At 30.6% G+C, this 23,771-nt stretch overlaps 4 protein-coding genes and 1 long non-coding RNA gene across 11 annotated transcripts in view; 2 read left to right on the top strand and 3 right to left on the bottom strand.

Moving 5' to 3' along the window:
- Window positions 1-498, bottom strand: part of LOC108976162 (cytokine receptor-like) — a 51,062-nt gene extending 50,564 nt beyond the window's left edge. The window contains exon 1 of the mRNA XM_018945098.1: window positions 333-498. Within this exon, the coding sequence (XP_018800643.1) occupies window positions 333-400 (68 nt within the window). The 5' untranslated portion in view covers window positions 401-498. The remainder of the gene's footprint in view (window positions 1-332) is intronic.
- A 4,401-nt stretch (window positions 499-4,899) lies between these two features.
- Window positions 4,900-5,860, top strand: LOC108976153 (B9 domain-containing protein 1). The gene is made up of 3 exons (XM_018945086.1): window positions 4,900-5,248; window positions 5,314-5,547; window positions 5,606-5,860. Exons 1-3 carry the CDS (start codon window positions 4,987-4,989, stop codon window positions 5,692-5,694), a joined length of 585 nt encoding a protein of 194 aa, XP_018800631.1. The 5' UTR covers window positions 4,900-4,986; the 3' UTR covers window positions 5,695-5,860.
- A 132-nt stretch (window positions 5,861-5,992) lies between these two features.
- Window positions 5,993-6,980, bottom strand: LOC108976155. The gene is made up of 3 exons (XR_001993926.1): window positions 6,787-6,980; window positions 6,508-6,621; window positions 5,993-6,095 (listed from the first exon to the last, which is right to left on the bottom strand). It is a non-coding gene; the product is annotated as an uncharacterized LOC108976155 (long non-coding RNA).
- Window positions 6,981-7,877: 897 nt separating this feature from the next.
- On the bottom strand, window positions 7,878-19,184 carry LOC108976152 (protein no-on-transient A-like). Of its 7 annotated transcripts, none has more exons than XM_018945079.1 (9): window positions 18,718-19,184; window positions 16,845-18,090; window positions 16,478-16,786; window positions 16,347-16,426; window positions 9,514-9,656; window positions 9,064-9,156; window positions 8,817-8,851; window positions 8,290-8,427; window positions 7,878-7,889 (listed from the first exon to the last, which is right to left on the bottom strand). In XM_018945079.1, exons 1-6 carry the CDS (start codon window positions 19,036-19,038, stop codon window positions 9,129-9,131), a joined length of 2,127 nt encoding a protein of 708 aa, XP_018800624.1. In that variant the 5' UTR covers window positions 19,039-19,184; the 3' UTR covers window positions 7,878-7,889; window positions 8,290-8,427; window positions 8,817-8,851; window positions 9,064-9,128. The 7 variants fall into 7 exon arrangements, with proteins under 7 accessions (XP_018800624.1, XP_018800626.1, XP_018800628.1 ...); XM_018945081.1 differs by having other exon boundaries at window positions 16,347-16,405; XM_018945083.1 differs by having other exon boundaries at window positions 16,347-16,405; window positions 16,535-16,786.
- A 1,245-nt stretch (window positions 19,185-20,429) lies between these two features.
- Window positions 20,430-22,313, top strand: LOC108976116 (5-hydroxyisourate hydrolase). The gene is made up of 3 exons (XM_018945029.1): window positions 20,430-20,514; window positions 21,662-21,827; window positions 21,895-22,313. The coding sequence occupies exons 2-3, from the start codon at window positions 21,717-21,719 to the stop codon at window positions 22,270-22,272; spliced, it is 489 nt and encodes a 162-aa protein (XP_018800574.1). The 5' UTR covers window positions 20,430-20,514; window positions 21,662-21,716; the 3' UTR covers window positions 22,273-22,313.
- The last annotated feature ends 1,458 nt before the right edge of the window (window positions 22,314-23,771 follow it).

The raw sequence follows: 23,771 nt of genomic DNA, 5'->3' as shown, positions 1-23,771 counted from the left end.
AACTATTTTCTGTCGCTACAACTACAACTTGGGTTCATTGGAATGGCTATTAATAGGTATTTTATTACTCGAAATAAAAGCTGTAGAACATTTTTAGATGTCTATCATCACATCACATTCTTTTAAAACTATTTATTAAGACCCTACAATGTGAGAGGAAGATTAACGCGATTTGTAGAAATAAAAGTTGTTTACGCATATGTTGACGTATTACAAAATCCAACTAAATATAAAAAACTGATAAATAAAAGGACACTTTCGTCAATACATACATAAATAAATATATTAAAAATATTAAGTATTAAGAAAGTTAAAATTGTATTTCTACTCACCTCGTTCTCATACTTTGCTCTGGTTTTTGCGGCATTTTGATACAGTCAACAGCATATCGCGGTACCATAATTTATTTACGAACTCATTTACCCGATATTGTGGAATTTTATTACTTTATTCGCTTTTATTGTTTTTTTTTTTTTTAGATTCATTTAATTGACAATCCGTTCGTTTTATTTATTTCTTGTTCACATTTGACTTTATTATATATTTTACGAATTTTACACTAATCTTTTATATATTTCTTGTGGCTTAAATTCTTTATTTTGCGGACACACTCCTAAAATTGAGGATTAAAACGCATGAGTACGAATGAAATTTGTTTAAAGGATGCACTTTTATTTATTTTAATAATATTGGTTCGAATCGTCTATACCGTTTTTGTTGCGTACAATTCAACCAACCGATGCTATTTAACGCCAAATTCGAGCATGCGTCTTAATTTATTAGCACTGTTGAACATTTACATTATGTTGGTAGAGATTTTCAGCGAAAACATATTTTCCAGAAAAAAAATTTCAATAAATTTAATTTCTACAGAATTGATAACTTCGTTATTCTGGGTATTATAAAAAGTACCAGATTTTGGTATTCATTCATACTTCCAATAATCGATGTATATTAACAATATATTCCAAAAAACATTGAAATTTGTGTTTAAGTATTCAATTCTATAAAATATTGGTAGTCGAAAAACTATTTTCGTATTTTGTCCATAGATGTTGTTGCAGTCGCATGTCTCCAGTGCTGCCAATCTGATTGTGTAATACCATCAAGTGTTGGAAAGGTGAGATTTTAAGCTGCTAATTAAAATTCCAATTCACCAATGAAATTTGTGAAATTTACGGACGATGCTGTATCAGTTCTTGTAACACAGCAATGGTTCGCTCGCTTCCGTTCTGGAAATTGTATGTTTATAGCGGAAAAATGGCAAAAAGTAGTCGAATAAAATTTTTGTTTATTTATTTATTATTATAAATTAAAAAAATAAGTACAAATTTAACTAGAAATTCGAAAATACTTTTCGCCTACCCAATATTATAGGACTTAATTATATATTAATTAAAAAGTAGCGCATACGCATTGGCTACGAATGTAGATATATTTTCATGAGATAATTGGATCTGTTTCACGACAGAAATATACCTATTTAGACATTTTACTTTACCTAGCGAGGGACAACTGTCGTTAAAAATTTTATAATTTCCTATTTCACCTTTAAACAAAACATTATTATTATTTTTTTAACAAATTATCCGAAATATCTGGCAAAACAAATTATAACTTGTATGCATGTATGTAAAAACTAAATTCTTCATATCACTTTTACAAATTAAACAATTGGTATGTGCACCAAGTCAAGATACGGATATGTGTTATAAAGAGGCGTTTAAATTAAGGGTTTGCGTGTTTCAAAAAATGGATTTTTTATTTTATTGTCTTGTTAAATTCTACCTCCAGAATATAGTCATAATTTTCAAGTTGAGCCGAGTAATAGTTTTGGAGACACAGCGTTCAGAACCTGTGCGATCGAGGCTAGCTAGGCTGAGTGCGCCATCTTTAAAGGCTTTTTTCTCGAAATTGTGTTTTTTAAGTCGGTCGGCAAGATTTCTCGAGAACTACTCAACCAAAATTCATGACGTTTTACACAGGTATTTGAGATACAATTCTTAAAGACTTGGACGAGGGATGTTTTTTTCGACTACAACTATTTGAAAAAAATGTAACGAAATTTGCACCGATATTTTCGTTTTTTTGTTAAAAAATTAAGTGTTCGCGCAATTTTCTCTGAATATTTAATTGCTTTGTAAAAAATGTCTGCAAAACATCCAAATTTTAGTTTTTTTCCTTCAAAATTAAGGTTTTATCTAAAACACGTATTTTTGCACTTTTTATGATCCTGCCATCGCGCCGCACCACTTTTCCGACCGGTCACCCGTCAATGGCCGAGTTTAAAATATTTTTCCCAATAATTTCAAGCTTTCTTTCTTAGTAGTGTTATTTGTAACAATAAAAAATTTTAATAAAATATTTAATTTTTTATATGAGAAAAAAATTTGAAAAAAGCTGTTTTATATTACTTGTAAGTCGGAAAAAATTAGTTTTTTGTATTTCTTTTTTTCTAAATAGGCATTTTTATTAATAAATAAACAACACGTATGTATGTTAAAGATTTAAATGTACTATATTAATAGGCACTTCATTTTGAATTCCTTTAGTCTTCTAGCAAATCTTCAGAACATCTGAATTCTTATACTTTTAATTATCTCCAATTCAAAAACCAAAATAATTTATTATTACAATAGCTGAACAGAGATAATAATCAAGGCTTTTTGAAAACGCGCTTAAAGTTTGGAAATCATTTACACTAAGTTAAAAATTCTATTATTCTTCTATTTACCGGATCAAGTTCAAACTCTCGCAGAATATTTGTATAAATGTATTTATATACATATGTATGTATTAACTCTCTGTTATCATAGATATTCAATAAATCTGAGGAAGCAGTCGTCGGCGAAACGTCACTACACAGATGCACTGAGCTGATTAAAATATTTCACTATTGAAGATCGAAAATAATTTATAATATACTGTACCAGCATGTTTTTCGTACAAATAATAGGAACGAAACCGCAAACCAACACCTATACAGACAAACATACACATATACATTATATAGATATGTACATATGTACATACATTATATACATACATAAATTTTTTAATGGAAGACTACATTGCCTGATAATCGCTTTCCCATATAAAGTTGTATGTATTTTATTGGTACATACATATATGATGTATAGATTTTGAAGCAGCTTAACCTTTTTAAATACTAATTATTATTTACACTGAAATTTGACTTGTTTGAATTTCGACATAAATCATTAATTGATGCAAACAACCACATAATAAGCTTTATAATAATTTCGACGGCTGCGCAGCTACATTTTTTAACCACCCTCCTGCTTTTTAGAGCCTGTTAATGAAATTAACACTTATAAGAGAATCTCCAAGTAAAATTCGCCGAATTTTTACAGCTGAGGTACACGATTTTTAAATGTTTTTTCCCTTATCTACAAACATACGGTTTTGTAAATCCTTGATATGAGTTTGTGGTGTAGTTTTGTTAGTGCGCTAAATATACCGGAGGCGTTGGACGTTGCTGCTGTTGCTGCCTATTTGTCTAGTAATTGGCTACAACATTGTTGTTAACAAGTGTTCGTTGCTGTCAATGCTCATTATACAAACGTACACATATACACAACATAAACACGCTTACTCCTATCATTACGTATGCACAGACAAGCATACAGATGTATATGTGCACAAATTTGTCTAAAAATTTTACCACTTAGCTGAGACATATGAATCTGCTAAATTATATATTTGTTTGGTTCAAATGATTTATTAGTTTCACCGTTAAACTGCTCATTAGTAAACTAAATTTTACGCTTATTTCAGTTTTTTAGTTATTTTCATTGAATTTTCTTCTAAGTATTTAGGTGAAATCACTTATAATGACTGTTTCTAGCAAAGCCGTTTGCCAAGTTTCTATCATTACAACGTCGGTTGGTATATATTTGTTGTTGTTTTGTTGCCTACCTTGCTGTTGTCGTCACTGTTACTCTTGTTTTTGTTGTTGTTTATGTGTTACCATTTACGCGCATGTTGGCATCCTATGTGGTTGTGGTTGTTATTGTTGTTATTGACGTTTACGAATTATTTCGTGCGATAGTTGTTGATATCTTGTGGTTGTTGTTGCTTTCTGTTTTCTTCGTTGTACTTGTTATTGTTGCTAAGATGCTGCTGCATATTTTTTGCGATTAATCGAATTTTACTTTTACATACATTTTGTTTTTGATAAAATATCAATAATTTCCATTGCACAATATTGGCAAACTTTTGTATTCACAAATTGCATTATACTTGCGTTAATAATATAACAACCACTCTTATCTATTTTGCTAATAAATTTCTTATATTTAATTAATTTAAATACGAAGCTTTGCCTTTGAAACGCACAACAGGTTCATTCCTGTCTATATTTATAATCACAGCACACGACCGATGTGACTTTACCCGACCGAGCAATGAGAAAAACAACTTGGCTTTTTTATATAAACCCACTGTTTTATATACTATTTAACAGCGCTGTTGCTCTCTATGTTAGCGCGCCAACCAACTTGCCAACCATGCGAATTCAGAGATTCCATTTGATATATGTTGTCATGAATGTAGTTTTTGCAATACGGTCTGGTATCCCCATTTAGCATAATTTATACTACCACGCGTAGAAGTTGCCAAATGTTTGATTTTATGGCAGACAATTTTTATATGGAATCGTTTAGCGGTGCTGGGCAGACGTTGTTAACTAGAGACGATTTACTAGAAACAAAAAGCAATACTCAAATACATACATATGTGAATAAAAAAACCATAGTCGTTATTTGCGGTCCTGTAAATGGCAATACTATCACTTTAATTATCTTAACAAACTATTGGCAGCACCTGTAGTATTGCTATGGCTACGAAAATGTATATAAACAAACGGAATTGCACTTTTGTAACGCTCAGGAAGAAGAACCGTAAAATAAAGGACCCAAACAAGAAGCAAAAACTAAGATTTTATTCTATAGATGACTCTCTGACATGTCTGATTCACCAACTACGGCTAGTTATTTCAATATATTCATTACTGGCCAATTGGAAGCAATGGAATTCCCATTAGGTCCAAATGCAGCAGAAGTATTCTGTCGCTATGAAGTTGTGTACGGTCCGGATTGGGAGTTGGTATCCGGTGTACAAAGTGGTATTTCGCAAACGGCATCGAATAGGAGTGGCTACTTTAAAGATAAAATAGTATTTAACTTTCCTTTAGAATGGACTTTTAAGAGTACAACGCCTTTTGGTTGTAAGTAGATATACTACCACCTACAAAATTTATTCAAGAATGTGTGTATGTTAAACAAATTTCAGGGCCACAATTAATTGTTTGTATATATGGCAAAACACGTTGGGGTGCAGAAACATCGTTGGGTTATAGTCGTATAAATTTGCCGGTATTTGGTTCGAATGCCAACAACCCTATAGTTAGTCCTATACTTTGTCCACAAAACAGCAATATGGTGTCGGAGCTTGCCAGTTGGATAACTGGACGTAATCCTGAATTAAAAGACCCAAAGGCTTTATTAAGCAATGGCAAGTTGAAAGGTAACCTAACACATTAACTAAATTATTTAAGATAAAGCAAATTAACAAATCATTTCAGGAATTTCAGCGGAGTCTTATGGTGAGGTAATCTTCAAACTTGCAACTATATTAAGAGGTACCGATAGGTTAGGTTACGATTGGGGTTGAAGACTTTGAACTCCAAAGATATTTCTAAGATAAAATATCTACAAAATATATATAGAATCAATTCCACCATATAGTAGTGTTTTTTCATTTAAAGCAAAACATAAAAATTTTGAAGTTTTAGAAACATTCGTTTGCCTTTAAAATAAGCGGTGTTTGTGTAAGAAAATGTTCGGAATTAAGTTTCTTTGTATACTCATTCATGTCAACCCGAAGAAGTAGCATCAATATATGTATGTACATATGTATATCATAAACCACATTGAATAAGATACGATTTTCAATTTTTTTTTTATCATTTATTGATATTTCTTTCAATTAAAAAAGCTAAAATAAGAATATGAAAATAAAAAATAAAAATGTTTCATTGCCAACGCTGTTTTTGAACGCCTGCATAAACATACCTGCAAGAAAAAAGATAGGCAGCATTAGTATTTGTTAATCAGAGATTAAAAAATCATTTTTGTGTATGTTAATCAGCAAATTTTAAAATCATCAATATGTAATTATGTCGGGAAAAGAAGACAATATGTAAAAAATATCATCATTTGGTATTTATACCTAATAAACATTAACCAATTCGAAACATAACTTTTTTGAATACATTGACGAACTGTAGGAATAACAAGTGAAATTCGAAAACTGACACAATTACATGCTTTAATAGTTTCTAAAGTATTGGAAGTATAATGAAAATGTTTTTTTTTGTAAAAATGTATTTTTGGTAGTTTACACAAAATCTTTATCTTCGCCCGTAAGCTTTCTTAGTTATGTTCCAAATAGTAATTATAATTCAAACTTGCTTGAAATTCTCACCTGTGTTAAAATGATTTCTATACGTTTAATTTCCTAGCCATAAATAAATATGGCATTTTGTTTGTTACACGACTGAAACTGTCTAGGATAAATTATATATTCAGTGAGACGTACCTGAAATAGTAAGAAAATAAATGAAAAATGTGATGTTAAAATGAATAATGCTAAGAGCGATCAACATTTTTTAAGTAACAGTTATACACAGAAAATGCCTATGCTATAAATACATTTTGATCTTTTTCTTAAATACGAAATAAAATAGCTTGGTGTTTATCTTACCTCTTGTGTATATAATCAATCATCAATCAGTGTTATGTAATGTTGATGTTGAATGAATGTTACATCATAATTTTATCACTTAATTTTAAAATAAATTTAACTAAATTTTTTCCTTAAAATATTGTAATATTTGCTCGAAAATTTAGGTAAAAAGATATGTGCATTGCAAAAGTATTTAAAATAAATAAATTAAATTGAAAATTAAAAAAAAAAAATTAGCAATTATTTATATTTTACAAAGTATTTTTCTATAATAGAGTATTTATTATACAATAATTTACGTTATTGATTTATTTACATTATTATTTACATAGTGATGTTAAGGCAATGAATTCTTTACAATTTTGTGTAAATTTAATTTGTCATTTGCAATTCAAATCCATGCAACATTCAATTCATACATCCTACACAACAACACACGTTAGCTCACTTCTTCACTGTATTTAAGAGTATCAAGGTGTAATCTGCAAAGGGAAAAAGAAATAAGTAAAAAATTTAATGTTTTAATAATAACGATTGTAATAGTTATTTAACAAAAAAAAAAAAACCAATCAGTAATTGGAAATGTTGAAATCAATATAAATTCATAAACACGGACCAATTAATTTCATCAGGGAAAACTTGTTTTACCACAACTAAGTAAAAATAATAGTAACTCACCGTTTTAAGAAACAAAGTCAAATTTAACTATGCACATTTTGTTGATTCACACTTAAAAAAATAGAAAATATTATAGATTAATAAAGGGCATAATAAGTTTATAACATATGTATATTAGGCCATGTAGTAAATTGAGCAAATACAAAGCAATATAGGAAAATAGAAAACTAAAATTCAAATTACATTTTCAGATATTTAAAAACAAGCTAAAACTATTATCGCCATATTGCTTTTGTCTACCTATTATTTTACTAGAATCAGTAATTGGGAAAGTGAAAATCAATATAAATTCATAAACACGGACCAATTAATATCATCACACAGAAATTTAATTGTTTTGAGACATTGTTGCCTTAAAAAAATAAATAATAATAAATTTAAGCTTACCTTTTGCATATTTATTTAAATTATACATTACACATACTGGTAGGTAGAACACGAGGCTGAAATAGGAGAAAAGTATTCTGTTAGACACATTTTAAAACCAAAATATCACTAATTTATGATATCGTAAAATAAAAGCGAAAAATTATTCAAAAAATAATAATTTGACATAAAAAAGTAATAATAATAATGTTGTGTTCTACTGTTGCAGTTACTAAGTTTATCTGTGTATCAAAGTTAAGATAATCGATTTTTCGATTAATTCGAACAAATTTCAATATTAATGAATTTACTGCTTAACTTTTTTCGCTTGCCTTAATGTAATTAAATTCAGAACGCATAAGCGCAGCCGTCAAGATTAAGTCACAGTCTTTTGAACTCATACGGTAATTAGTAACATCATTATAAATTGTATTTGTGTATTTATTTAAAGAAAAAAGTCGAAGATAAAACACTTACCATTATGTCGCTGTGGAACTCTTTACTTTATCACTTTTCCAGTCTTATAACGTATTTATAAAATAATTTTTATTGGAATGGACGCTAACATAATATTTACAGCTTTGTTTTACCAAATCATACTGTTGTCTCGAATGCCTGAAATAGAAAATAATTTCGTTTAGGGTTATGTTTATGCAAAAATAATAGATATCTAATTATTTGATGTTTAAATCAGTACGCAAAGAGCGCAGCCGTCGAGTTTTAGTCATTGAATATACTCATACGGTAATTACTATCATCATTTGAAAAATGTAATAATATAATAAGATTGAAAAAATAGAGAACTTTAAAATTCAATTGTCTAAAAATAACTTGATTATATCGTTTATATGATAATTTAAGAACAATTCGAAAAAGAAATATTTATGACCAAAAATAATAGTATAACGCAATTTTGAGAATTAGCTCAATTTCACACTCGCAAATATTGAAATGCCTATCAAGTGTTTTTCTTTATATTAAATACAACACAAGTGCATAATTACCTCAATGTAAAAGTCAGAGCTCACAATTCTTATGTCTGCAAGAAATAAAAAAAAGAATATCATTCGATTTTCAACCAAAAACATAGTATTAAAAAATAGTTTTTGTCTTTATCTCATTAACGTAAAAATCAACACGATGATTGTAAGGTAAGGTAAGGTATTCAGTAATTAGATCCGTTATTATAATCATTGAAAAGTTGTAAATAAAATTAATATACGATCAATGTAATATATGCATATAACTAACCTTTTATGTATTAGCACAGGAGCGCCACGACCTTACTGCGTACCGTTGGTGCTTTCCCGAAGCAATCAGCTTTGTAAAGTGTTATACAGAAAACTACAAAGAACAACCATAAATTATTATTTATTTATGAGAAAGTAGAAAAACTAACTAAAAGTTCGACTACTGTTTAATTTAACTTAGGTAAGCAAATAAAATTTACACTACGACAAAATTTTTAAATTTAATCGGCTTAAAACCAATTTTAAAAGGTACTTAAAGATTAACGAAGTTTTTTTTTTGCTACGAATCTTTTTTTGTCTATATTTTGAAATTACTTCAAGCTTAACAAAGTTACGGTAATTACAATAATATTCAACGCTCGATGGTTAATTCGTTTACAACGCTCAATACCTTGGAAAATGTAATTTTAAATAAAACATTAAATGGATTAACTCGTTATGTCACACTTACCCTTTGACAGCATTCCAGTCGATATTAGCACCTAAACCCTCAATTTGTTGTATATTGAAAGGCAGTGTAGGATTCGACTTTGCTGATTCAGTACTGTTAGAATCTCTACCTTTGTTATTGTGCACCCAATTATGTCGCTTGTTCTATAAAATATATATATGATTTGATTAAATTTATGTTTGTGTGTTTTATACAAAGTTTGTTGGTGAATATCTTTTGACTGCCAATTGAATTTGACAGTTCGAAATGTTTTTCAAACAATTAAGATTAAAACGCGATATTTTACGATTTCTAAAGAACTAAATTATAAAACATAAATCTCGTATCGTTATAAATTACGATTTTTTTTTTAAACAAAAGCAAAAAAAAAATCTTTTCAATAATTACTCCACTTTATATTTTTTTGATGATAAAATTAAATTGTGACAAATCAACAAAATGAACATAAAAAAAAATTCTGATAAAATAAAATAAAAAAAATTTGAAAAACACTTCGTAGATTTGCGAATATAGTAGATGGATAGTTTTGATTTTTGTTCTTGTGCTAAGCACATCACATCTTAGATTTGTTTAATCTTCATTAACATTGAAGTGGAATTTCATGACCAGAAAAATCAGAAGCCTCAGATATGCCGTTTCACAGAAAGATGTTTCATGTTTTATCCAAGAAAGTTGTATACACCATTTTGCAGTTGTTTTGCAAAATGTGTCGATCAGAAGTAAATAATCCGTAACATTTATGGTTTATAAATTCATATTCGTAAAGAAAACAACATTCCTCATTCTCAACAATTTCAGGTTATTTATACGAATTCAAATAAAATAGCACAATGAATTGAACCCTGCTCATTGATGCTCAACTTCAATAACTTCATATATAGTATTTTAATACTATACTACTGAATTCTTTGCTTTTGGCACATTTGCCCGCCGGCCTTAAGTGCACTTGTGTTTCGCTGCGAGACATGTGCCCTTTCAGCAGTAGACATTTTGTTGGCAATGTTAAATTTATAGCAAAAATTAGTAAAAATAATTCAAATATTTATTTTATTTTTACATATTCAGTTCATACGGTGATTCAGATTCCCTCATATCACTAACTATTGGCATATCTGAGATAAGGAGTTTTGCTTTTAGAATTTTAGAAGAAAGCCCCATAATATAAAACTTGAATAAGTTTTTTTTAGCTAATATTTAAGAAAAGTTTTTTATTAACAATATATTTTCCAAATAAACTTCACATGTGATTTATTCAGTTGATGCAAGTAGGCAATCAAATTCCAACATTTTTCTAACCTTTGCTTGCCCACTTCACTGGATAAAACACCAAGACTAGCACTATTGATTTCTGTAAAGTTTTCATTTGAAGTGTTATACTTTTTTTTGTAATATTTAATGTAAAAAATCACAGCATTTTCTTACCTCTCCGAGACAAAGTTGTTTCACAATCAATTTATTTCATAGCAAACGTTGAAGAAGCAGCAATATTGCTTGTTGTTGCTCAAAAATTATATTTTTACGAAATATTGCAGCTTTTATTTCTCCGCAAGAATTATAAAAAGTTTTTTCTCAGTTGTGGTCTGCATATAACAAAATTGATTTTGCATCCTCCAAGTTAGTTGAAAACACACTTCCACAAAACACGTCTCGTATTCGTATATCAGTTTGTTGTAAGTTTATTAAAAGTCGTCCATTAAAAAATAGATGTTTCCCAATAAATAAGGTTTTTAAAGTAATGTCATAGTAACAAAGTCTCGATAAAGCCAATATTTTATTTAAATTTAAAAATGTTGCAATATTTTGTTGATTTTACCGTTGGTGTTGTTATTTTACTGTCATTAAGTATGGCAACATAACCATTATTGGACATATTACTGGAAATGTCAATTAACAATAGTATGGAGTTTTGGTCCTGCGTCAATAATATCATTTAATTTTTAAGCAAACTGAATTCATAGATTTAAAAATTTAGAGTTATGTGATGAATTAACTCTTCTGTATAAGTCGTCTCAATTCAATGTTTTTTACTTGATGGATTTGTGCAGTTCCATTATTGCTGAAAATCAGTTTTTTTACAGAAAGCTATTATAAAAATAAAAGTGACAAAAATCGATAGAAATGTGCGGCCAATTAATTGTATCACATATCTAAAAAAAAAAACACTTCATACGAGTTAACTACTTTTTCAGTAAATTTCACACAAAATATGGAAAAACTTTGCAAAGTACATTTTACATGAATTACAGAATTTCTCTACTTCCATTACCACATGAAATCCAATCAATCACAAACCAAACCACTTCGGTTCTTAATCTGACCTTTTTACATAAGAATCTTTTTCATATAGATTTCCGTCAGCCACTTCTATTAGAGAAATTAGTTGTTGTTGCGCAGACACTGATCTACCCGAGAATAGGTGAAACAAATTTACAAAAGAATATATAAAAGCAATGATAATCTGAAAGTCAGTTTTTAAAACAGATTTATTAAAATATGGCTATACTAATTTATTAGCAATTGTTTAATATCAATGGAGTTACTACAAACAAAAACAATTATATTTTAACTCATTAAATTTGCCAATTTGGAGTTTTAGAATATTTTATTGAAAAAAAAAAAATATTGAAAAGTATTTGTAAAAATTTWTTGGAGGAATAGCATATATTGATGAAACAAATCGCCGATATGTATGTGAAGAAATGATTTTAAAAACTCTCATGCAAATAAGCACTCAATTTTCGTTTGCTAAACATCATATACGCATACAACGCAAAAAGTGTCATTAATCGCGAATTAATTGCATTTGCGGTATTTAGTAAAAATTATTTTTTGTAGATATTTTTTTATTTTACTCTTATAATAAATGTGACTCAGATGGGCGTTTTGAGTGGTTACATAACCCAATTACAACAAATATATTGTATTTCATGTAACTAAGTGCTTTTGACAAAGAATTAAATACAAAAATATTGTATATAATAAAATAAAATAGTTTTGGAACAATAAAAAAGTAGGGCAACTATTTCAAATACCCACTTGGAATTAGCAAGGAACAAAAATCTGATATTAGCTTAGTTTATTGTAAGTGAAAACTTAAAAAAAAAAAACAACATATAATAAAATACCTATTTATTATGAAAAATTACACAAACACTCTGACAATCTCCAAAGCACCTACATTTGGCACGCACATTTCTCTCCAGCACTAAGACCCAAGACGACGAACAAACAACAAAACAACGAAGCAAAGAGAAATTACCTCACGTCCACCCTCCCTCCAACCCTCCAACCATCATCAACATTACGATAAAATTTAATTTCAAAATATTAAGATTAAAAGAAATTTTTCATTTAATTACACATATTTGGACATGTATTATATTATATTTTAGTCTAAGAATTGTTGTAGTTTTGTCTACATAAATCAATGTAAATTACCGTTTTTGTTCTAAATATGTAATACAAAAAATATTACACACGCATAATATAGAGCAAGAAGAGACAAACGAAATTTTATTTCACAAAATCGTCAGCTAAAATCTCCATCGCACAAAAACTTGGGAATTGCGCGAGAAAATAATTGTAGACAGACGCATCAATTGAAGGAAAATTTCTTGCTTTCTTCTTTACTTTACACATAAACATACAATATATGTATATGTTGGTATGCAGCAACCGATGTTAATATATTTTGAGATTTTGCATGTGCTTCATAATTAATATTGGATAAATACTTCTTAAAACTAACTCTTAAACTGAATTTTTTTACTACTCAGTTTGAATATGTTTTTTATGTAAAATGTTTTTTCTCAAGTATGCAGTTTTTTCTCCAATACGGTCAAGACGAGCAAAGTTTGTGTTGAATATGCCTTTAGAGATCGCAATGGGAAAAATGAGACAATTTCCACAAATAAAGCTCAATATGCTTTACGTTTGATGTCTTATCGATAAATACTATTGTTGTTAAATCTTAAAACTGTCGAGCGTCTGATGAATTTGAATTTTCTTGTTTCCAACTATGATAAATTGTTATTCAAATTTAAAATCTTTATAACCAAATATTACACTCGTTTTATAGTTTCCAAATAACTTATCCTGCCTACTGAGAATGTATGTTTTAAATACATTTTTTCACTAAAATTTAAATCGTTTAAAAAAGCGTACATTTAGGTATATAGTTATATTAATTAAAACGTGAGTGTACGCGCTTTGCTGAATTCCCAGTTTTCTTTTTTTTTTTATATCTTGGGTTGATCAATCAATAATGGTCCTTTGAGTCAAGTTTTTGTTCTTTATAAATGTTCCAACATCCATAGAACTGCTTGATTGTGTGATTGTTGGGTGGAAATTGGTTGCAGTGCAGTAGAATCATATTAATTGTTCGATCATTATCATTATTTTTCAGCATTAAAAATACAACGTAATCGCTCACGCACATTCATTTAAGGTGACACTGAATCTCAGAAACGTCTTCTTCGTTCCCATGGATTATTGTTTCCGTTGTTATTACCACCGCGTTGATTGCCACCTTGGTTTTGGTTAACGCCACCAAATTCAAATGAAAACGTATCCTATTCGCAAGTGAAGGTAATAAAGAATTTCATATGCAAATGTAATAAGTTAAACGGTTGTTTTTTCTTTTATTAATTAAGAATTTGATACGCAAAAAATGAAAATCACCCATTACTAAACATTTCTACAACGTATGCACACAAATCAATATGGCACACCATAGATGCTCCAAAACATCAGTGTGGAGGTTTTTACACTTGTTTTTTTATATAATCTGTTCGTGTATAATGTTGGGAAATGTGTCTAAATTGCAATAACTCGAAAATATCAACTCTTCTCAAAACACATTCATATATTGAACATTTCGTTGATTTAAATCCGACAACTATACCAAATATACTGTAAAAGCAGTTCAGTCGTTCATGCATAATTTATCATATTAATGATGCTGTTGTTTTTGATTTTAGAATTTTTTTCGACGGCATTTATCAAGCTTCAAATTTAATGTCACATTTTGTAACCACCATCAGAAGCCTATTTGCAAATTAACCCCTTGACGTATTTCCATGAGTCTGACTCGTGGTACAATTTCTGTGCCTAACATGATTGTCACGAGACTAGCTCGTGGTGTGAGAAGTGTACATTTGATGAAAAGAGAATTGAAATTTTCCCGTTATTTTCAGGTAATAATGTAAACAAAAACCATTGTTGCATTATCTACTGTGTAATTAACCATATTTTTTGTTAAGCATTAAAATTAAATCGCTTTTTTTTTTTTTTTTTTTTTTTTTTTTTTTTTTTTTTTTTTTTTTTTTTTTTTTTTTTTTTTTTTTTTTTGTAAATTTGTAAAACAAGCTTGGAACAGTTCGTAAACATCAAAACTGGTTGTTTTAGTGCAAGTTGTGTGCGAACAGTTGGAAGCGAATTTCGTTGCGCTAATGAATACGTCAAGGGGTTAAATTTTACCAATGTTTTTAAGACGAGTAGAAAATCAGCATACAATTTGAATTAAAACATTCATCATTGTTATGCAGCGGGATGAATTTTGTATAAATTTCTGTGTGTCATTTATAAGACCAACCCAAAGCTTAAAAAAGCATTATTTCGGCGAAAACAAGTGTTAGTAGTAGTATATGTATTTCACTTAAATTTATATAGAAATGTTTTTTTTGATATTTGAAATTGTTTAGTATTGCGTTATATATTAAAATATAATTTCCGACTTGTTCAATTGTGCTGAGATGAGTCACTTTACATCTCCAGTAGCCCACAAAATCCCGAAATTGTAATTCCACATAAATCCAAGTATTGTTGCTGTACAACATACCGTTGTTTCCCCACCACCAAAACATCCCACATATTTTTTTAAACAAACGTTGATTAAAACACTTAAGCGAGCGATCGGTCACTGTAGATTATAAGTTTCGGAAAGTTCAAACCAAATATGTTTCTTCAAAGAGTGCTAACAAATTTCAAGTCATCATTGCAATAATACACATTTCCTAACACACTGTAACATTTCATAATTACTTTTAACAGAAAGTTATGCAACTATGCTATCTTTGGTTACATTAAAGAACAAATTGCCTAGCCTAATGTAGTCAACTGCGTAGCTTTGAAAGTAAATGCAAATATCATGGTATGTAGCTATTAATCAGGAAACAAGTATCATTCAGTAGCATGCCCTTAAAAAAGCTTGCGTCAAAGGGAACATTCAAGGCATTTACAATGTATTGTCATACTTAAGATTAGACCTTACAATGCAATTCCTTTGGAAAATAAAATGATATTTGGCCGAATATCATTCATTTCCTTGAAAATGTTTAGCTGACACACATGCCTTGATTACGAGCCGCTACTTATGGTACACTATTGTTCTATTGCTTAAGATATACATCATTATTGTTCTAAGCCTTTTTCAGATCAATAAGAAATGGTGTACAGTGAAATTTTTGAAACAATATTTATTAATTACCTAAACAGCCTCCGTTAACCAACACAATTATATTTTATATCTTTATAAACTACAAATAATACAATTTATTGCCATTGCAGCAATGTATATATAAGTAACCCGTTAAAATATTACGAGCGTATCAATGTAATAAGCAATAACACCGCAATGGTGAGAACTGAATTTGTTAAGAAACAATTCAAAATATAACCGATTCAAGGATCATTTGTATTAAGCACTGCAAAGCATTTAAGATTCATAAGTATGACCTACTTTGCAGCTTTAACTTAAAGAATTTATTGATATGTTTGTTGAGCTTGTATGATTAGAATCTTGATTGCATGAAGAGTTCGAAAAATGAACGTACCTGTGGATTATTTGGCCCATTGCCATTGCCGTTACCATTACCGCCCCCACCGCTGTTGCCTAAAAGAGCCGAAATGGGATCTACCATTAAAAATTAGTATAACTGTTGCCATTTAAAATCAGATTATTTACCTCTGAATTCAAATGGTGAATTGTTGGATGCTCGACCAAAATTGTCGAAATTATTACCTCCATTATTATTACCGCCGAAACCTTCTTGCTGATCCAGCAAAGAATTAAGCTGTTGCGCTTGCATAAACAATGTGTTTTCTTGTTGTCGGCGACGCATTTCTTCTTCTTGGCGCAACATACGCGATTGCATTTCATTTTGCTGCCGGCGCATACTTTCTTCATCACGTTTGCGCATTTCTTCGGCTTGCTTTTCGCGCATTTCCCATTCCATCTTCTTGCGTTCATTATCAGACTCACGTTTACGCAATTCTGTATATATAAACTAAGTATTACATCTGAATATTATTTTTACTCTTATAATTCATACCTTGCCTAAGCAGCTCGGTTTCATGTTCATATCGTGCATATTCCATTTGGGCCTCAAGTTTCTCCTCTTCCATTTTGAGTTCACGTTTCAAAGCATCTTGTTTAGTTTTGAACAATTCATGCAATTGCTTCCACCTGGTACCATATTCATGCTCAAAGGAGCCTAACTCGGCGAAGCGTGGCCCTACACCACGTTCATGATGAAATTCTGGTGATTTTTTATTTAGCGATTTATCGGGCAAACCATCATCATCTTCATTAATTTCAAATGGTTCAACCACACATGGACGCAATGATGCCGTAAGGAAGAAGCATTTCTCACTGCAAAAACGTAGGCAAACATTTGCAGAGGATTTCTTAGCGAACTCGACTATGCCTTCGCCAGTGGATTTACCGCGATCATCAACAACTACATTGGCGCGTTCAATAGGTCCAAATATTTCAAAAGATCTATAAAGAAGTTCATTGGATACGAAAGGTGTCAAATTTTTTATACGGAGTATGGTAGCATTGGGAGCGAAACGAACACGCAATTGACGTCCTTTCCTCATGGTGCCATCCAATTCGCGTTTAGCCCGCTGGGCATTTATATGGTAATCCAATTTTAGGAATGTGAAATTTTTCTCAGCATTACAAAAAATTTCACCAATTTCACCGTATGGTTTAAACATTTCTCGCAATTCATTTTCAGAAATATCATTGGTAAGATTTCCAACGTATAAACGATTGCGGCCAGAGAACTTAGGTTCCTCGGTAGCCTCAACCGGTGGCAATTCATGAGTTGGTCCTCCGATTGCCCTTAAACGTTGCCCAATGAAGAATTCATCACTCCGATTATAGGGGCCATTGCCTTGATTCCCACGCCCATCACCGGGACCACCTCGTCCACCACGGCTGCGATCCCTATTTTGACCGCCTAGATTGCCACCTGGGCCGCCTTGATTACCCATAGGGCCACCTCCGCCTCCTCCACCACGATTGCGATTTTGGTTGTGGTTCATATTTTGATTCTGCTGATTTTGGTTCTGTTGATTTTGTTGCTGATTCCTTTGTTGGTTTTGAGGTTGTTGTTGTGGCTGTTGCTGCTGGGCCTGCTGTTGTTGCTGTTGCTGTGGTGGTTGTTGTTGAGGTCCTGGACCAACATCCTTTTTAATTGCTGTCTGATTGCCCTGATTGCCATCACCTATCGACTTCACATCTTGTTGTTGTTTTTGTTGATTTTGCTGATTTTGTTTGTTCTGGTTCTGCTGAAAATATTTTTGTCAAGATTTTCCATTGTTGAAATACTAGAAACTAAAACTGGAAATTTGGAATCATAGATATACATATATATTTTTTTATAAGTTCCAAATTTTTTTCATTGAACGCAACTGTACTTATAATTTTATTTTCCCTAGTTACATTTCTTTACAATTTAGTTCAAACGTTCATTGAACTCTTGTTTGACAATGTGACATATAATAATAACTAAATTTTCACCGGCAAATGAATGTTTCAGGGTAATATATATATAATCAAATATATTGAAACTTGGTAAAAAAAAAAAAATAATAATAATAATAATAATAATAATTAGAATTAATTTTATAATAAACTTTAAAAGTATTACAGATGTGTGCTTGTAAAGAGTAATATTTTTATGACGTTGGCAATTCGATTTCTTGAAGACGAACTACCAATACCTTCGGTTCACGAAGAGCGTACAACGGTTGGCCGCCATTTTGCATTCGCCATTTTGAGAAAATTTCTGGTATTGATTTTATAATTGTGTAGGACATTTATGCATGAACATTTAGGGCTTTTCTTACATAATGAATTAATATTGAATAAATTTCTAATAATATAATACCTAATATCTAAATAAGGTTAAATACCTGATTCTGATTTTGAGAGTTCCCTTGGTTCTGATTCTGGTTACCACGATTCTGATTTTGTTGGTTCCGATTATTGCGATTACCAAAACCTCGATTCTGATTTCCGAAATTCTTATTTTGATTTCCACCACCTTGGTTTTGATTTGGACCATTTTGGTTAAAACGTGGTTTCTTCTCCGCTGGTGCTCCATCAGCACCGTCATTTTGCTTTTGCTGCTGAGCATTCACGGGTTTTTTATTGCCTTGTGGGATGTTCTTTTGAGCCCTCTGTGGCAACGGGGCACCACCATTTACTCCTTCAACTTTTAAACCACCATCCATTTTGTCTATAATATCTTTTCACCTTATACACAAACACACAATTTTCTCAGTTATGTATCCTATAGATTTCTTTCACTAATAAAACCAGAAATCCGAAACTAGAAACACATCCGTACAGCTCGAACACCGGAAAAAGAATGAGGAAAATCTGAGACAAGAACTGACGAAAATGGCGTTAGCAATTCATGGTTGTATTTTGAGGCAGAGTTGCATTTTATACTAAAATAGTGGTACACGAAACGAAACAGTATTAAGTTCTAAAACATAATGTGGGGTATACACATGCAAATATAAACATTGAAAAAATTTTATGAATTATCAGTTTACTGTACTAATAACAATTCTTAATTTATTGTAGTAGAACTTTGTATTTACTTCGGCTCGGTTTTAGAACAGCATCTCTTGAATTCGGTGTTATGTGAAATGGGTATGGCGAGATGAGAAAAACTTAATTCTTTAAAATATTTAAACAATCTGGAGAACATCCACCTATACCCATTTTAATCCCGAATTCGGAAAAGGCTTTCCTAAAATTTCCTTCCTTGGTGTCAATTTAAATTAATTCTTTTTGATAGAGCTGCAAAGTAGATGACAACCACCTTGAACTTTACCATTCAAAACGGAGATTAGATAACCGTTACAACAAAAACAACTGTTCCAGGACATGGTAATATTCTTGGTAACTGTGAAGCAGATGAACTAGACAGTGCAAGCATCACTCTACAATAAGACTCCGTGAAAGAGGGAAATTGTTGTAGATATAGCTGAGTCTCTGTGGAGTCAATTCCTAACTTGCTCAATATGTAGGCAAACGTGACATGATTGGAATGTGGCTCGCTCATGCGGACTATTTAAATGACTGCTGTAGAAAGTGTGTAGAGGTAGAAGAAGAAGAGACTATAAATCATATTTTATGTGAATGCAAGATTTTGTACAGGAATACCATTGGTCAAAGGTTTTGTTTAAGATGTCTCGAAGGTTGCACAAATGTAACTTCTATCCACTCTATCTAACTACAACAACAACAACGTCATCAAAAAAATGGATATTTAAGCATTTTTATAGTAATTATATATAAGGATTTTTTTTATATATGTACACATGTATATAACATCTTTGATTTGAACCCGAGCTTTCCATAACTGACTACTAAAAATTTTGGCCCATTTCCCTAATAGGTGCTTCAAACATATATAAATATGTAAATTAGTATTCATATTATTGGAACTAAGCACCATTTGTAACCTTTAGGTATACATACATATGTACATATATGTACATATTTCTGACAAATCAAATAATGAATTCTAAGAAAATTTTAAAAACATGCATAAAGCTGGCACAGCGCTTTGAGCTTTTCATTTAAAATTGCAAACAAAAAGTTTCAGAAACTGAGTTGCTATTGGAACCTGCACATTGGTGTCAGTAGAAGGATTTTAAGCAATAGCGGTGTAAAAGGGTATACCAGATATTTATGTAAGTATACATATATAGACATGTACAAGACAATAAGAAATTGATTACGTTACTGTTTCTCGAGGACAATAATTGTAATTAGAAAAACTTGAATCAAGGCCAACTGCTTGATTTAAATATTATTCACATATTATTATTCAAATATTATTCACATACATATTCCATAACAAAAAGTGGTATTTAAAGATACTTATCAAAATTTTAATCGGCAAGTTTATATGGCAGCTATATGTATGCAATAGTGATCCGATTTAAAAAAATTATTCGGAGGTTGTGGCGCTGTCTTGAATAATCGTTTTTTCTAATCAAAAAGTTGGTCAAATAAGGACTACAATCGTATGGCAGCTACATGATATAGTGGTCCCATATCATCGGTTCCGTCAAATGAAATTTTAGAACGATATCTCAAAAACTGAGAGACTGAGTTGTTAAAGGAGCAGGAAACATTCCTGAAGTTATTTGGCCGGTTAAAAATCTGGGCCAGTTCGTCACTCAGATCAGTTATGTATATACTTTATGGGGTCTCTGGCATAACTTAATATACCCTGAACAAGTATATATTAAATAAACGTCTGATACCCTAGCTTGTCTATTAAGAAAATTCTTTTCCGCTACTAATAAAACTGCAAAATTTTTAGCTGCCCTAGTGATTTTCTACCTAATTTAAGCTTCATCAACTGAGTTTTTGTAAACTTCCAATTAAAAATGCAACACATCTTTATATAAAAAAATCAAGTGTCAAGTCCTAAACTACTGAACCGATTTTAGTAAAATTTAGCACATTGTATCCAGTTGGGGCCAATTTAGAAGATAAGATGGTGAAAAATATTCATAAATAAAAAATATAGTGAAAGCTCTATTAAGCGAACCAACTCTATTAACTGGAGAGAAGGACTGGTAACCAGACATTGAGAAAGCAGAATTAAATTTGTTATATTTTCCAATACAATTTGTTTGTATATTCAATATTATATTCATATTCAAAATTAAATCTCAACTACAATCCTTTGGATTATTCGCCTTTATTCGTCAATAAAATGTTCACTTTATTGAATAGTTTGACATGAAGTATGGTATAAAATGTATACCAGCAACGCGTGGCCGGACCCACTAGTATGTATGTATAGTAAAATTCAACATTTTTCAGATTCTGCTGATAAACAATTCAAACTCACACGCAAACAATATCAGATAGATTAAAAATGAAGATAAGTGCAGCGCTCATACTGTCACTCAGTATAATTTCCATAAGATATCATAGCACAATGAGCAGTAGCTGGGAACGCATTCGTCTCCGTGTCGAGACCAAAGAGGTGCATATTTGAAATAATTACACTTATTGATTCTTAAACTTAAAATTATCTTATGTATGCTTTTAAGGGTTTCGAGCCGGTTAGCAATAATAGCGTAAGCGCTGATGTGCGCACTATATCCGCTCATATATTGGACACCACAGTGGGTCAGGCTGCAGCAAATGTCAATATTACCGTTTACCGTCTAGAGGGCGAAAATACTTGGCAAAAACTAAGTGAAGCAACCACCAATCAAGATGGTCGTGTGAACCAATTAGTGCCCGCAACGAGTTATAAATCCGGCATCTATAAGTTACATTTCGATGTGAAACCATATCACACTGAACGTGGCATTAACAGTTTTTATCCCTTTATTGAAATAGTAGTGCTCTGTGAACATGGTCAGCGTTATCATATTCCATTGCTATTGAATCCTTATGGCTATACGACTTACAGAGGTACTTGAATGGAAGTATTAAAAAATAAATGGAACATTTTTTTAAGAAACCTATCATTTTCTCTATTTAATCATTCTTCAATATTTAGGATATACCATATATTTTATATATATGTACATACATCGTTAAGTACACGATCACATACTTATGAACGCAAAACAGGTCATCATGAGCAAATATTTTGTGTTGTTTAAGATTACGTTATCTGTTGTCGTGATTTTGATCAGTGTGCCTGCTTTCTTCTCAGAGATAGACGAATAATTTATACTAACAAGAAAATATTTTATATTTTTACAGACTAGCAATGTAAAAAATAGAAAGCATTAACTTCGCCTACACCGAAGATATAAAACCCTTCACAGGTGATTTTTTTATAGCATAAAAGAGTATAAAAATATCTCTTTCACTATTTTGATCGGTCAGTTTTTATGGAGCGATATGCTGAAGTGGGCCGATCTGAACAATGTGTTCGAATGAATAGCTTATATACTAATCTATGCCAAAATTAGTGAAAATATCTTGTCAAATGAATTATTTAAAACTTTTTTTTATCTATAAACTTTAAAGGGTCTCCGCCGTTTCCTTATGGATGTTGCAAAATTAATATACCCTCTCCGGAGTATAAAAACTTAAATATTCGGAGCAAAAATCTGAATGAAGAAATCAAGGCTAACTGTTTGAGAAGGTGCAATTTTGTGTTAACTGCAAAGGAAACATGGTCTTACCTATTATCTTTCTGGCAGAAAGTTACTGTAGTCACATGCACTGCTGTCGCTTGGGTATCCTATATAATTTTTTGAGATTGATTTTCAGAAAAAATTTGTTCAATAGAAGTGCTAAGCCGTTCGAAGAATACTGCAAATAGGTTGTATTTACGACAATTATAGGAAGAAAAGGACATAGCTGGTGATGAGGTGTTATTTGTAGAAAAAAACCTGTAAAAATTTGGTTATTTTCATAATAAATATTTCAGTGTTTGTATAATACGACACTTACCACTTACATTTTTTTTCAAATATTTTAGATGTTAAAATGGCATTTGTCAAAGTCGTGTTTTTCGTATTTCATTTGCTTTCTGCTTTATTTTGTTATAAGCAATAATGATAAATTTCTTTAATATTTAAAATTCCTAATAGTTAATACATACATACAATCAATTGTGTTCAATATAGTGGGAGGGAGGGGCAAAGTTAATTTAAACATAACCATTTTTCTTTAAATATTCCCTTACAAATAATCAAATATTGTAAATTTCACATTTATTAGTAAGTAAAAGCACGCAGCTTCTAGTTGCTTGTTTTCCTTTAAACAATTACACGATCAATGTGTTTGTCAATATTGTGTGTTTGTGTGTATATATATACTATATATATATATAATATGCATATATATAATTTTTGGTTTATGATTTTACTATTTTTCATTTCGATTACAATTTTTTATTTTTGCTTTTAATTTATTACTTTTGCTATAACTTGTTTTTCTGCGTTTTTTCTTTTGTTGTAAT

Source organism: Bactrocera latifrons, unplaced genomic scaffold (genome assembly GCF_001853355.1).
Source record: "Bactrocera latifrons isolate USDA-ARS-PBARC rearing strain unplaced genomic scaffold, ASM185335v1 scaffold_73, whole genome shotgun sequence".
In the NCBI taxonomy this organism is placed as follows: Eukaryota; Metazoa; Arthropoda; class Insecta; order Diptera; family Tephritidae; genus Bactrocera; species Bactrocera latifrons.
Note: the sequence above shows the minus strand (reverse complement) of the source record. Positions and strands in the feature narration are given on the sequence as shown.

What these genes read in the sequence shown, in the direction of transcription:
- LOC108976153 (XM_018945086.1), top strand. Translation starts at nt 4,987, where the DNA reads ATGTCTGATTCACCAACTACGGCTAGTTATTTCAATATATTCATTACT. An exon ending in GAGTACAACGCCTTTTGGTT is followed by an intron (nt 5,249 to 5,313) that starts GTAAGTAGATAT and finishes AACAAATTTCAG; the next exon opens with GGCCACAATTAATTGTTTGT. An exon ending in AAGCAATGGCAAGTTGAAAG is followed by an intron (nt 5,548 to 5,605) that starts GTAACCTAACAC and finishes AAATCATTTCAG; the next exon opens with GAATTTCAGCGGAGTCTTAT.
- LOC108976152 (XM_018945079.1), bottom strand. Translation starts at nt 19,038, where the DNA reads ATGGATGGTGGTTTAAAAGTTGAAGGAGTAAATGGTGGTGCCCCGTTG. An exon ending in ATGGGCCAAATAATCCACAG is followed by an intron (nt 9,657 to 16,346) that starts GTACGTTCATTT and finishes TATATTTTATAG; the next exon opens with AACAAGCGACATAATTGGGT. An exon ending in GACTGGAATGCTGTCAAAGG is followed by an intron (nt 9,157 to 9,513) that starts GTAAGTGTGACA and finishes TGTTCTTTGTAG; the next exon opens with TTTTCTGTATAACACTTTAC.
- LOC108976116 (XM_018945029.1), top strand. Translation starts at nt 21,717, where the DNA reads ATGAAGATAAGTGCAGCGCTCATACTGTCACTCAGTATAATTTCCATA. An exon ending in TCCGTGTCGAGACCAAAGAG is followed by an intron (nt 21,828 to 21,894) that starts GTGCATATTTGA and finishes TATGCTTTTAAG; the next exon opens with GGTTTCGAGCCGGTTAGCAA.